At 36.0% G+C, this 15,780-nt stretch overlaps 1 protein-coding gene across 1 annotated transcript in view; it reads right to left on the bottom strand.

Moving 5' to 3' along the window:
• Nucleotides 1-14,628, bottom strand: part of CEP192 (centrosomal protein 192) — a 146,165-nt gene extending 131,537 nt beyond the window's left edge. The window contains 8 exon segments of the mRNA XM_078151788.1: nucleotides 2,562-2,715; nucleotides 4,132-4,289; nucleotides 4,720-4,860; nucleotides 5,577-5,675; nucleotides 7,524-7,735; nucleotides 9,309-9,455; nucleotides 11,280-11,330; nucleotides 14,385-14,628. Coding sequence (XP_078007914.1) covers nucleotides 2,562-2,715; nucleotides 4,132-4,289; nucleotides 4,720-4,860; nucleotides 5,577-5,675; nucleotides 7,524-7,735; nucleotides 9,309-9,455; nucleotides 11,280-11,330; nucleotides 14,385-14,495 — 1,073 coding nt within the window. The 5' untranslated portion in view covers nucleotides 14,496-14,628.
• Nucleotides 14,629-15,780: the final 1,152 nt, after the last annotated feature.

Here is a 15,780-nt window from a genome sequence, read left to right as displayed (position 1 = left end):
AAAAACACACACACACAAGGTACAATCTTTTTTTAAAAAATGCTTTTTAAACCCCAGTATGGGTTGGTGTTTTGGGTTTTTTTTAAAGATAATCTTGAAAATTTAAAAGATTTTCTAGTCCAATTACCCATACCTTATTTGACGCTCACTTAGCTGAGCTTTAGTAATGCTTCATTTGTAGCAGCAGCACAAGGCACACATTTTATGCAAGTGCATACACAATACTAAGAACCAATTAAAAAAAACTTTCACATAGGATAGGTAGGTAGCACAACACTTTAATGACTATCTCTCACAGAAATACAATCATAATGTGTACTTACATGTTTTTCCTGCAAAAAACACAGCATAGCTACAGATTTCTAAGTGAAAGGCTAAAAGAATTATGCCAAATCATGTTGTATTCTTCTATCACTTTATTATAACTTACCCGTAATATTTATGCACTTTAGTGCACTTGAATTATAGATATTAACTGTAAGGTTTAGAGCTCTGGGGAACATTTACTGAATGAAACAGCCAAATAAATAAAAAAAATCCTGGGACATGCCACCTTGAAGCTTTATTTACATGCTGCACTTTTAGTGGAATTTTAAGTGCTTCCCAATTTACAGTACCTTTTAGAATTTGTACTTGGAAGAAACCTTACTCCATGGAATCACACCATAGGAACATACGAGCACATGGTAAAAAAATTCTCTTTAGTGAACACTAATAAAAAATACTTACAAAAACAGTTTTATAATATAAAAATGAATACCAAACAATAAATTTAACTATCAACTGTACAGTTAAATTACTGTCAGTGCATTCTAATTCCTTTAATGCTAACAAATTTTAAATGTTACAAACTAATTACAAGTTATACCAAATATTAATATGAATAAATCAAGGCTACAAAGTGTAAAACAAATTAGCACTCAAAACAATCTTTATGAAAATTGATGATTTATTCAATCTTCAAATTTAAAAATTATAAAAATTCACCATCCTGTTTATATTGTTTTGGGAAACAAAACCAACAAAAGAGGTCTATTATCTTCCAAATGGAGTAATGTGAGTTCTCCCCCCACCTCACACCCACAAAGACAACAATCCTTTTTTTTTCTATACCCATAATATTTAGTTTCACAAACATTTCAAAGAACTTTAGTGAAAATTTGTCTCAACAAGAAGCCTCTCCATTTAATTTTCAAAAGTTCCATTAGTGTCAACAAATGGCACTGGCTAGTACAGAAACCGTGTATTTTTTTTTAAAGGCCTTTAGGATTGCGTTTAGGAGTGAGCAGGCTGCTGGTGTATCTTGGGAGAGGTCAAACGGTGCTGGGGAGGGGAAAAAGGAGCTTGCTTCCCATTCCTGTGTGCATGCAAGAAGCAGCAAAACTGCAAAGTTACTCCAGTTAAGCTTGAGATCAGCTGTGCTTTCTGTTAAAGGACATAATACAAATGGAGAAGGGAAAATGCATCACAGATCTAAACACACATGGTTATTACTGGCACAATAAGACTACAGATTAAAATCTGAAGAGTTACTGACAAGCTTAAAATTAAAACTACACAAAAGGACTGATAACCACTCTTGCTTAGTCATCATTAGAGCTCCACACCTGGGAAAGCCATCTTCATGAATGAATCTCACACTAAAATTAACCTTACTTTTGGTGAAATTAAAAATAAACTCCAGAGTCAAATCATATGGCTTTTGTTTATAACTTCTGCAATTTGAAAATTGTTATAGCTAGCTTACAATTGATTAAATTGTACTTATTTAATAAGGTCATAAGATAACCAGATGTTAGATCACTAAAGTTACAATCTGACACCCATCTTTAGAAGTGCACAATTTAAGCAATGATAAAGTAACATTCTCATCTCTATTTAATTTGGTATAGGGAAATAATTATTCCTCTTCAGAGCATTAAGTGTTATCAAAAATTCTGTAAAATGGAATCACCAAATATGCTATGTGAAACATCAGAAATATTCTGTTTCCTACTAACATTCTAAAACTAGGAATTAAGAAATCAGATCTTCTTTGCTCTCTTCTATTGTAGTCTCCACTCTAATTTGTTGGCAAAATTAAAATAAGTTCAAAGATAACAGAAAACCCTACCAACTCAGTATCTCTAGACTTCAAGTGATGACATTCTTTTAAAAGAATAAGTCAATTTGCATAGGCTCACTGGCAATACAAAATAAATTCTCTCCAACAATAGAATTAATGCCATCAAGCACTATTTCATTTTTCTCAATACTTCAAAATCAAAGTACCTTCAAAGTAAGCCATTTAATTCCTAAAGACAGATCATTAAACTTCTAAAGATAATTCAGTTTACTTTGTAGCTGTGATAGCTTTATCAACTAAGTACAAATATGTTGGAACTGTCATATTACTAAAGATTAATTTTTAAACAACAAATGAGTAATTTTGAGGGTTTTTAATACCATCTTCAATATCATAAAACAAGCATCAGATTTCTTTTTAGTACAGCTACCAGAATGAAGATGTGTGAAGAAACTGCTATATTAAAATTCCCAAGCTCACACACAAAACAGCCTACCTGCTAGCTGATGATCCATTTAATGAATTTTGTAGATTTGGATTGTTTGACCCTAAAGAAGCATTGGAGATTGCCTGTTGAGAAGAGCTCCCATTGACTGGGCTCCCATTACCTTTCAAAATACCAGTGCACTTCCAATTGTCCATATAATTAGCTGGGGGGAAAAAGGTGAAATAAATTAATAGTTAATTCCTCAGGGGGACAAATTAATTTCTCTCCCAAAAGAGTACATCAAACAGACAAACATACAGGTGGCATTTCCTTTAAGCTCAAACATTAATAAATAATTATGAAGAAAGAAAACAAATTCCCCCAAAAAAATTTTTTAAAATTTCGTGCTACTTGTTTACCATTATTCCAAAAGATACCAATTGAAAAAAAAATCAACTATGACAGCTGAGAATTTCTATAAATAAATATTTATTGTTAACTAAATGGAGCAAAATAGAAAAATTAGGTTAAAAATTCCATTTCCAAAAAACTAATAATTATAACTTGTGAGAGAAATTATTTTTATATTAACAACCAATAAGATTAAAGCTGTTTCTCTTTTATTGAAGGAGAAAATTTAGGGCCCAGCCCCTGTAGATCAATCGGTTAGTCTCTGAAGGACATGGCTAACTGATAGATGTCCCACACAACTAGGAGACCTTACATCTGTTTACAATGTAAACAAAATCTAATCTAGGAAAATTCTTGCCGTTAAGAAATAAGCCCCAGTCTTTGTACCCCTTTATTGGAGTTTAGGGTGATCCAGATGATGAAGGAGAAAATCAACCAGAGTGGTCAGAATGGAGATGAACTCCCCTGTCCTGACTGCTGGAGGTAGCTGAGTCTCATGATCAAGCCACATTCTCAACAGAAGCTGAAGACTTCTAGCTCACCTCCTCATTAAATGTCCACCAACCAAGGTTGACTTCCACTGATCAGAGGCACTCCCTTTCAAAAAAATTATTTAAGCATTAACTGTCTCCATTAGGGGTCTTTGGTTACTGAAAGAAACCACTGACCATCAATTTGTTATTAACTAGCCTAATTAATAAATTGATTATTAATTACCCAGAAACTCTATCTTTCTGGTTTTTCATTCGTCACACATTGTTCAGTCTTTTGTCATGTCTGACTCTGTGGCCCCCATGGACCACGCTATCTGATATGGGGTTTTCTTGGCAAAGATACTGGAAGAGTTTGCCACTTCCTTTTCCAGTAGATTAAGGCAAACAGAGAGGTTACATGACGTGGCCAGGGTCACACAGCTACTAAGCATCAGAGGCCAAATTTGACCTCAGGTCTTCCTGACTCTAGACCCAACACTCTATCTACTGAGCCACCTACAAGCCTCCTATTTTTTTCTCATTATAGACATAGTATATTTTGAAATAGTTTAGTCCATATCTGAAAAGCTCCCTTTGTTCAAAATAGAAACTTGGTAAAAAAATTATTTTAGTCATTACTGTGTTAGATAAAGTGAATTTTTTAAGAGTAAAGGAATTTCTCACTCTTAATTATGAGAAATAACTACAAAAAGATACTCTACTCATGAGGCAACTGTTATTCACTGAAATCTTACCTTTCCACAATCTCACACAACCATCATCTCCAGATGATGCTAGTACTGTCCCGGTTATATTCCAACTCACTCGCCAAACCTGAGAGTTGTGATTATCAAATTGAGCTACTATATGAATCTCAAATTTTGTTGGTCCACCAGAAGAAGTTAATTCTTTCCTATTAAAGAAAAAGTCTTACTGAGGCACTTTGCAAAGGAATTTAACATGTTATTCAAAATGAAAAATCCAAATTATCCAAAAATGTAAAAGATTACATCCCAAAAAGGTTAAAAAGTTAAAAGGAATAACAAGACAAAAAAGCTTCAGTTAAAATATGTAGTCAGCTTCTTAACTTTCCACAGTAAATTTATTAATATCTGAAACTCAGAATGAGTCTAATCATCAATAGATATATGCCTAAGGAATTTAAGCCACTGAACTAATTATACTAAGCAAAACATAAGGAAAGTACATCTACTCCCACCCTAAAAATATGATGCATTTCTACAGAGTTTAAATTCTTTTAATTACCTTGTTTCATATTATCAGTACTCATTTCTTGCCAACCAATCATAGAATTTTATTTAAAAACTGCTCCAAAAACTCACCTCACAGGTTTTAGCGTGAAAATTCTCACATCTTTAGTTGCTACTGCTAGGATATGGAATGATCTTCCCAAGTTTGGAGCAAATGAGATATCATGTACAGGATCAGTGACTGTCATAAGGGATTCTGCTTTTGCATATTTCCTAAGAAAATTCAAACCATTTGCATGAAGTACTCCGCAAGAAAAATAAAATTTGTTATAAAATATCATGTTTTATCATTTCAGACTATAAGCACTCTATAAAAGAATTATTTTTTATAATTATTCTCTTCTATGTATAATTATTCTCTTCTATAGTCAACTAATATTTAATCCAGATTCCCAAATGGCTTCCTTTACGATTTAAAGTTTAATCTAACACACTTCAAATAAAATATCCAGAGTAAAAACTACATTAAAATTGTATCTCAGTTTAATAGTCCTTAATACCTGTTGGTATAAGAAAATTTCTCAAGAAGTAATTATAAATTGTACAGGGTCTTTTAAGATCCTACCATCATTCAGTACTGTAACAATGCAGGTACTCATCAAGACCATGATCTTATTTAAACTACAAAATTACTTTTGGATACAAACAGAACGAATTAAATTGTCAATCCCTGTTTCCTGTAAGTGAATTGGGTTAATATTTGCTAAAGGTCAACTCTGTATTGGCAACAAGATGAGGTACAATATAATTTATTCTCAAGTATTCTTCACAGAGCTATAGTACCCACATATTGGAGCATAAATAGTTATGATTAATTCAATAGTGAGCAGAATACAATTTACTTGAGTAAAAACTCTTTAAAGATAAAAATTATATACCAATTAAAAAGTAAAGAAAAACAAATTTGGATTCTAGAATGAATAGCTTACCTGGTGTTTTCATTATATTCATAAATCTGAACCTTAGCAGATACATTTGGACTACTGTCATCACTTCCTACAGCTATCATAGGGGAATGAGCACGAGAACTAGAAATGAAAAGTAAACAAATACTCACACAGAGGTATTATGATTATAATGATTAACAATGACTGATAACTAACTTTATATATCCACTTTCACCTCATTTAGCAAAACAGAACTTGGACATAGTAGAGTTAAGCAGCTACATAATTAAAAATTATGGAGCAATTACCTTGTTGATCCATCTGTGATTCAACTATCTATGAGGGATAGGTTCTTACACTGAAGTTTAGGGATGTATTTATTCATTTTAAAACATGTTACCAATTATGAGCTATGCAATCTAATAGATACAAAGATAATACACAATACATGTTTTCAAAAAATTTACAATCTAGTCAATGATTTTAACAGTTCATTGGGATATCTCGAGTGGTATAATGGAAAGAGCACTAGATTTGGAGTCAAAGAACCTGAATACATGTGGTTCTACCTCTTACTAGCAGTATTAAAAAACCTTTAGCCAGTAACTCTGAGTCTGCTTATCTAAGAAGTAATGGGAATAATAACAGCCCTACTACTTCCCAAGAGTTGTTGTAATAGTTCCGTAAATAATTAAATGCTATAACCTATTATTACTACATCATTCATGTCAGACCTTTCTGGATTTACCTTCTCCCACAAAAAAAGGCTTGAAACATGTGACAGTCAAGAACAGAAGATATAAGGATATGAAACAAGTTTCACTTATTAAGGCAAAGGATTTGGTCAAAACAATAAAGCAGCCTTTTACCCCCCTCCCTTCTTTGTGGAAATGGGATATTTTGGGTGCAGGATATTGCATTTACTGTCAAATACAGGTGATGTATTGTTTGCTTTTGATGAACTTTTTTTCTTTGTTTTTTAATCTTTGTTACTCAAGAATGAGTTGCTAGGTAGCGAAGAGGGAAGAAAAATAGCTATTTTGGCAAATCAAAATCCAGAGCCAGGAGTAACAGTAGAAGAGAACAGAAAAACAGCCTCCTCCCCAGATGTCACTCTTGGTTCCAGATTTATCCTATGGCCAACTGCACTTCCAAAAAGAATAAGGGGAATTCAATTTAATCCAACAAATACTGAGTAGAAGGCACTCTGCTAGGTATAATAGGAGATACAAAGACAGTTAAGACATAGTCCATACCCTTAAAGAGTTTATACTCTGAGAAGTATGATTCTATTCAGGGTAGTATTTATCATGAAATTATAGACTTTTCAACTACCATCTTCCTTGGTTCCTTAGGTCCTCACTTTTGTACCTTTTCCATAACTAGATTTTCAAAGATATTTCTAAACTATTCAATACCTTGGCTTGAGTTTCACTGACTTTCCTGCCCCTTAAAAATGAAAACAAAATGGAGTCATAAAAGTCAACATAAATGAAGAGGCTGTTTATTCTATCTTCAATTAATAATGGCACAACTAATATGAATAGTCAAATAGTTTTAATATTGTGGAGGTAGATTGTGCGGTACCAGGTCTGAGTCACAAATTAGTCTAAGTTTTACTTCTCACACTGTCAACCTATGAGAATGTAAATTACATTTACAATTATGTACTATAAATCATGTAACTAAAAATTTCAAAAGGTTTACTGTTAACATGCCATGCTGTTATTTCTCAGGACATCTCTGAAGAAAAAGCTCTTTAATTACAAAACATTTTACAGAGAATTCGAGGTGCTAATATTAAATGGCAAGTGTCTTTTCTACTATGAAGATGCGACAAGTTAAATTGTAGATTTCCACACTAGGTCATTCAGAAATTAGACTTTCCAAGCTAAATTTTTTTTTTTAGATTTTCTTAGACATACAAACAAAGCAAATTATCAAACGTTTGCCTTTTAAAAAAAATCAAGGGACTAGGATATGGCTCACCTTGAGGGATTCCATGAAATACAACTACAGCTTAGCTTACATGAGATTTCATGCTGCAGTGACCACTGACTAAGATTCATAACATCTGGAGCCTCATATATTCTCACTACACCATCTGCTGAACAGGTTGCTAACATGAGACCCATATGCTTAGGAGCAAACTTCACATCAGTAACTGATGTTCTGCTATCCACCAAAGTGGTCCTCTTAACCTAAAAGAAATGAATTAACAAATCACTAAGGTATATCATGTCAACAAGCATTTATTAAGTGCTTACTATGTGCTAGGCAATGTGCTAAGCATCAAATAACCTTTTATTCCCTATTATGTATTTTCCACAAAGTCCTGGTTTCTTGAAGGCCATACCAGGACAGTACTATCTCTGGTAAGTAAAACCACACTGCAAAAGCTTTATATTCAATCCTGGCAATAGACTGAATCTGATGTCTGAAGACAAACCAAGATAAATACAAAGAATCTCATCTCCAACAGGCTGGCTGCTTGATGATGAACTCTTTGAACATGACTATCCATAAAACTAAGGAGACTACAAAAGCAGCCCTTGGTTTTGTATGATCTTTTTTCCCTTCCACAATAATAGTGGTAGAACGGTAAAAAAGAGGACAAGGAGTGCAAAGAATCACACAGTTTTTAGACCAACTGTAACATTAAGTACTCTAAATGTGAGACCTTTGCCAAATACTGTAAATGGACATACTATTAGAAAACTGAACAATACTGATAACCTTGATTAAAAAACAAAACAAAACCAGAGGACAATAAGAAAGTGGTTTACAGTTTCTCCTTGAAGAGGAGAAAGGAATTGATAAAGTTGGTTTTACTCTGTACATACCCAAGGAAAACAAGAAACATTATTTTCTGGGACACTTGATGCAGTGTTTGAGATAAATATAAAATAAAAAGATCACCAAGGAAATAAGTGTAGCTTATGTACCAACAGCTACTGCAGAAGATGAAGTAGAGAAATTCTATGAAATTCTTGAGAAGATCCTCCAAGTCAGTAAGTATTTGGTTACTCCTTAACTTCAGTGTAAAAGTAGGCATAGAGGAGAGTTTTAAGAAACATGGAGTAAGTTTGGGGAAAAAAAAGGGCAAAAGGCTTTCAGAGTTCTTAGAAGTCTCATACCTATTTATCATAAACATTCTGTTCCAGAAAAAAAGTCCAACTAGACAGTATTGAACATGATGAGTGAGCACTAATCACAAAAACAGACTATCTTAACACAAAAGAAATAACTGGTTACTGATATGCAAGTTAGATCAGAATCCATCACCTATGAGTAGTCAGACCATCAACTAGCTAGAGTAGAGATGAAAATCAACATCAAGTTAGAAAAAAAAGATGAAATGATCCCCCCCAATCACAACTTCAACCCGATCTATTCAAATGGGACTATTAGTGCCAAAAAATAAGAAATTAAAAAAGGTAAAGAGATTTATCACCATTTTGTCAAAGTTCAATTGATATAAAACAGTAACTACAGGGAAGAACAAAAGACCAGAAACCAACTTAGTTAATAAAGTCCTGATCTCCTTGATTGGCCTTGCTGTTCCATGAACAATCCAATGCAAGTTGGAAAGTGAAGAAAACAGCGGGAAAGGAAAGAAGGAGGGAGGAAAGGATGGAGGGAAGGAGGGAACAAGAAAGGAAGGAGAGAAGGAGAAGAGGGCAGTATGTTTTGATGGGGCGTGATAAAGTGTCATAAATAATAATCTTCAAAGCTTCTCATCAGTGCCATGTGATCTACTAGCACATGACTCACCCAATGACTCTGTCCTCGAAGTTTATCATTGGATTCTCCCACTATTTCTTCCCAAACAGCAGCAGTTCTGTCAAAAGAACAGGAAGCCAAAACCTGTCCAAATTCAGGATGTGCCCATGTCACACGCCATACAGAGCCGCTGTGCGTCTAAAAGAAAAAAAACAGCACTCTAAGGGGAAAAAAAACCTCAAAATGACTCACAAAAGAAATTATAACAATATTTCCATACTTTTTTGCATAAAATTACTCCCCCTTCCCCATGGCTCAGCACCAGCACTTACGGATAGGAAGGCCATTCTATATCCTCACCTCCTTCCTCCCCTTCAGTTCCTATGCACCCAGGATAGTCAAGACCATTCTTTTTTTCTGAAAAACGAATCCTACTATGGTCCTTTATACTCCCAAAGAACCCCTATCATCTACATGTACCACTATATTTCCCTATGGTATCTACATGGAAAAAAAAGGAAAGAAAAAGGAAACGCGAAGAGAGATGAATACTTTTTACCCCATTTGTTCTCTATTTTTGCTAATACTTAAACCCTTGAAAAACCTCAAAAGGATTGTATGCGTGCTTCAGAAACAGAAGAGTAGAGGAGAAATTCATATACTGAACTCCATTTCACAAAAGCTAGAGAAGACAAACTACTGTGATCGGATAAGGTAGGCTGATCAATAGCTGGCTCTCATTGAGAAGTATTTCCAGTAATTTAAGTAGGAGGTCCTAGACTGGCACTACTCTCTTCCCCTCCTCTTTGGGAGTTCCTGTCCTTGATACCTTCCCAACCCCACTGGAGTCACCATTGCCACTTGGAATTAGAAGAATCTGCAGTCTCACTGCATGATGGGAAATGATAAGAGGGAGTTCTTGATCCCACTCCTAAGACCACAATATGCAGAAGGGGGAAATAAGGGGAGAAAAAGATAGAAGGCATGATCTTAGCATCCCAATTTGGTTCTCTGAATGCTTTTTCCCACAGAAACATCATTATACACTGTACTCATACAGTGAGTATAATACAGGTCATACAGTACAAATATGATACCTGAGCTACATTACAGATGTTAAAATTTTTGTGTGTGGGCCATGGAAACTGTCATTCATAATAATGTTGTTTTTAATCAGAAAATGTATTCTGCTTCCAACTTCTGGAAAAAAGCCTATTTTTATGTTAATATATGTTTCAGAATTACAGATATAAGCCTTTTTCACATTAAATTACAAATCACAGCATTTCCTTTCATCCCAATATTTCCTACAAGATGCAAATGCCATCATTCAAGGTTGAACAAGCTATCTTTACTTCACTATCTAGTGATCATCTCATCTAGGAACTGACTAGTACTTAAAAAAAAACAAAGTAGAACTGAGACTTTGCCTATATATTTGACTTTACATGTCACCTAGAAAAAGTGCCCCATGAAAAGAGATCCTCCTTAATCTTAGTACCTTCCTTTTGAGACTACTCCCAATTTCTCCTGTTTTTAGCTTGTTTGTACAAAGTTGTTTGCATGTTATCTCTCCCATTACATGGTGAGCTACTTGAGAAAAGGTATGGTGTTGTGCCTTTCTTTGTATTCCCCATACTTAGCATAGTGCCCAGCACACAGTGGGCACTTAATAAATGTTGGTTGACTGCCTATCTATAAAATGGTAATGTTAATTATCCTAACAGACAAATCAATCTTTTCCTGATCTTGGGCTCATATATTTTCAGGGTTTTTTTTCCTCTCACTGTTTTAGATTTGTGTACTATGTACATGGTAAAGAATAGGAAAGTTGTATTACATCTGATTCCTAGTAGGATGGAATTTAAAACACTGAAAAAGTCCCACAAATATTCTCTCCAAGGACTGAGCAGCAACACCATTAAGTCAAAGTTAAATATTTAAATTTAGTATAGCATCACAAAGTATTATCCAAAATAATCAAAATCATTTTTTAAAATTACAGTTAAAATCAGTATTTACCTTCCAGCTAGCAGTACAATGCCAATCCCCACTTTCACTTTTGTCCCAGACCTGTAAGAAAATCAAGATTTGTCATCAACACCTGTGTACCTTCAGTAAGAAAAGCATTTTAGAGAAAACAAATGCCAAGTGAATATAAAATACACTCAAACAATATCAATGTACTGCAGTGGGAAAGGCCTCAGGATTTATAACCAGAGGATTCAAAACCAGTTCTGCCACTTACTACTTTTGTAATTTTTGGCAAGTCACTTAACTTATCTGGGCCTCAGTTTCCTCATTTGTAAAATGAAGGAGTTAGATTAAACAAACAACCTCAAGGTTATTTCCACATTTAAATCTATGTTATTATAATCTTTCTTTGAAAACTTCATATTTGTCCTGTGTACTTCTTTACAAAACAAAAAAAATTATTTGGTAAGGTATCCCAAGTTACCCAGTTATTCTAAATAATGAAATGAAAATAACTTCTATCCCCTGAGACAATATTTGACACCTTCAGTATTATGAAACCAGTATTGAAAGTTACTACTTTTTAGAGTCTCAACTATATATCACTGTTTGCTCCAATAGATAAATGGTCAAATCCAAGCTACGAACAACCACCAAATGAAAAAATGCTCCAAATCAATAATACAGAAATACAAATGGAAACAAATTTAAGGTATCACCTCACACCCATTAGACTGGCAAAGATAACACAAGGAAAATGACAAATGTAGGAGGTGCTGCAGAAAAACAGGGACACTAGTGCATTGTTGGTAGAGCTGTGAATTGGTCCAGCCATTCTGAAAAACAACTTGCAACTGTGCCCAGAAAGCTACTAAACTGTGTATACCCTTTGGTGCATACCCTTGGGCCCAGCTATACTACTACTAGGACTATAACCCAAAGACATCAAAGTTAAGAGGAAAATATACCTATCTGTACAAAAAATATCTATAACAGCTTTTTTGATAGTAGTCAAAAACTGGAAACTAAAGGGCTTTCTTACTCTTGGGAAATAAACAAATTACATTGTAAGAATGTAATGGAATATTATTGTGCCTTAAACGATGAAATGGACAATTTTAGAAGAAACTGGGAAGATCTCTATGAACTGACACAGAGCAAAGTGAGTAGAACTAGGAGAACAATTTATACAATTTCATTGCAGAGAAAAACTTTGAAAGAATTTAGAACTCTGATCAATGCAATGGCAAAACGGTAAAACAGGAATCCAGAAGACTAATTCACCTGCTGCCACAGAGGTGATGAACTGAAAATACATTTGTAGGCATGTCCAGTTTAAGAATTGTTTCCTTAGACTGCATATTTATGATGAGGGTTACGTGGTTGTTGTTCAATGTTGAGGCGGGGGAAGGCAGGGTTAGAGGTGGGATAGATTATAAATGCATGTGAAAAATATATTTTTTAATAGAAAATAATATGGGCAGCTAGGTGGCACAGTAGATAGAATGCTGGGCCTGAAGTCAGGAAGACTCTTCTCCCTGTGTTCAAATCTGGCCTCAGGTACTAACTGTGTGACCCTAGACAAGTCACTTAACCCTGTTTGCCTCAGTTTCCTCATCTGTAAAATGAGCTGGAAAAGGAAACAAAACCTCTCCAATATCTCTGGCAAGAAAACCTCAAATGAAGTCACAGAATTAGACACAACTGAAAACCACTAAACAACAAAGAAAATAATACAAGCAGGTAACTGAGAATCTCTTAGAATAAGAAAAATCTAGATAATCCTCCATTATGGATACCATAGAAAACTACATTATGTAGAATAAATTAGAATTGGAAAAGACAGAGGTTAAGAAAAAATCAACTATACTCAAGTGTCCTTCACCTGATTGTAAATATTACTAATCTTCAGTCCTATATCTAGTAGGTTCTGAAACTTTAAATATAAGTAACCATTCAATACAATTTTATCACATTAAGTTTAGCTATTCTGGCAGCATGTAAAAATTCTGGAGTAGTCAAGTTCATAAAATAAGGCCTCTAGAACACATTTCAAACCATATTTAAGTAACAAATATGTGCATCAAAGAATTGTATTTTAAAAGGGGCCTTAGGGGGCAGCTAGGTGGCGCAGTAGATAGAGCACCAGCCCTGGGGTCAGGAGGACCTGAGTTCAAACTGACTTTAGACACTTGACACTTACTAGCTGTGTGACCCTGGGCATGTCACTTAACCCCACTGCCTAGCCAAAAAACAAAAACAAAAGGAGCCTTAGCGTCATAATAAATCCATCGGCTATAAGCTTATTTACATATTTTTCCATTATGAAAACTGTATTAACAAGATACAAAATGAGTAAAAGTTTCATAACAAAGACTCTTCTAAATCGGAATATCTAACTAAAATTATTTAAGTCTTTTTCCCTTAGTCTCACCATCCAAGTGTCTTTAGTAACCTACATTATACACATATGAAACCTAAATAAGTCACAGGTTTGATGAACCTCCTGAAACGGATGGAAAAGGTACTAGATGTGGTTCCCCCAATCCCAATATTCAATAAATATAGGCAATGCTACTCTAGGTATTGGAATTAATCTCATGAAAAAGACACTCGATTGAGAGAAAATATCTTGTAACTTAAGTTCAGTTTCTCACACAGTCCTCTTGTTCTTTGTATATTGAAATGTGTGTCTTTGTTTGTTGAGCATTAAATTCACAATAAAAAAACTGTTTTTAAAAGACAGAAAATGCCCTCGCGTTTGCCTGGTTTGGGTTTCTGAAAAAAAGCAAGACCTGCTTTCCAGCTAAGTGACTCCCAGGCTGAAAGCCGAAAAGCGGCTCTCACGTGACGAGAGCCCACTCCGCCAGCGATTCGCAGCGCGAGGACCTAAGTCCCGCAGGTCGGGCGGAAGAGGAGAAACAGTGTTACCCCGAGTTTTCCCTCCCCGCCCCCATTCCGTCGCTTCTGCGCACGCGCCCTGAGCTCCCGCACGAGAAGCTGCACCGAGTACGGCCGCGCAGAGGCCCGCGGGCGGGCAGGCGTCCCCAGAGCCAGGCTCTGCCTCCGCGCCTCCGTGCCACCGCCACCGCAGCCCAGAGACGGAACTCCTTTCTCCCTGCCCGCTCTTTTCCCACAGGCCGCCCTCCTCACCTTCACACTCTGATCACTGGAGCATGTCGCCATCCGCCGTCCGTGGAAGTCAAAGGACACATCATGAATGAGATCCTTGTGATCTGCCGCGATACTGCGCGCTACGAACATCACTGCTGCCACGGCGGGGTTACCGCTTATTTGGCTCCCGCCTTGATCCTCAGACTTCCGAAGGCCGTCCTTGGCGCACGCGGGCCCTCCATGCACTGAGCGTCCCAAGCAGCGCGCAGCCGGGAAAAACGCGCATGCGCGCTCCCAGCCCCCACCCTCTTAAGTGGGATTCCGTGAGAAAGAGCGTTTCACTGCAGTGTCAGCATGGGGCGCTCTAGCTACCAACGGTAGCTCTTGGTGCTGGCATCACGTCTCCGCCCCCCGCCCCCACCCGCGCGAGAAAGGGGCTAGAAAGGGCTGGAGTCTAGCAAAGGCACAGTTTCTTGTCTTTTTCCTGGTGAAGTTAAAAATCATCAATAAAAACAAACCTTGCCTCATACAAAGAACAAAGAAGACATTTGGTTAAACTGAAGTTCTGATAAAGTTGTGCTTTTTAAAAAAAAAATGTATGGATAAAAAGGCAGTAACACTGCTCAGCGTTGCCCTTTCTGTACTTTTCTATTTACTTCTGTGCAACTTTTTAAAAGTTTGATTAATGTTATTGATATTCTTTGCCATTTATTGGTCTTGTGACATTGGCCAAATTACTTAACCTCTCAATGCTGTACACGACTCTGGAGGGCGCTAAATTGCACATGTGCCGACTAACAATGGTAGACGGAATTTCCTCGCGCTGGGGTTTTCTCACCTCTACCCGTGAAACTACAGATCTAGACCCTATCCCCCTATTGCTAACCATTGACCTATCCCACTCCTGCAGTAGAAAGACTCCATTGTAATACTGTATGCAAGCGTGGGCGCCTCTAGCACAGCTGGCCCTAGAGGCAGGAAGCTTTATCTTTCCTAGTTCCAGTCCAGCCTCCAACACTTGCTAACATATCTGTGTCCCTGGCCAAGTCACTTAATTCAGTTTCCTCACCTACCTTTTAAGTTGTTTTCTTTCATTTTTTTTTTGTTGTGTTGTAAATTGTTCCCCTGGTTCTGTTCACTTCACTGCATCAGTTTGTACAAGTTTTTAAAGAAATAATATAGGAATTATTTAGAGACCATAAAATGGTTTATTTAGAATTCTAAAGAACTGTTGAAAACCCAAAGCACCAACATAACCGGTCCAAGAGACTATTATCGATCTACTTAGGTATTGAAAAGTTTAAAGAGTATACCAGAGTTCTTTATCAGAAGTCCATGGATAGATTTCAAGAGATCCATGAACTTGGAAGGGGAAAGTTTTAAACGTTTTATTTTCAGTAACCATTGGTTTCCCTTGTAGTCTTATTTTATTTTA

Source organism: Phascolarctos cinereus, unplaced genomic scaffold (genome assembly GCF_003287225.1).
Source record: "Phascolarctos cinereus isolate Bilbo 61053 unplaced genomic scaffold, phaCin_HiC Scaffold_4;HRSCAF=312, whole genome shotgun sequence".
In the NCBI taxonomy this organism is placed as follows: domain Eukaryota; kingdom Metazoa; phylum Chordata; class Mammalia; order Diprotodontia; family Phascolarctidae; genus Phascolarctos; species Phascolarctos cinereus.
Note: the sequence above shows the minus strand (reverse complement) of the source record. Positions and strands in the feature narration are given on the sequence as shown.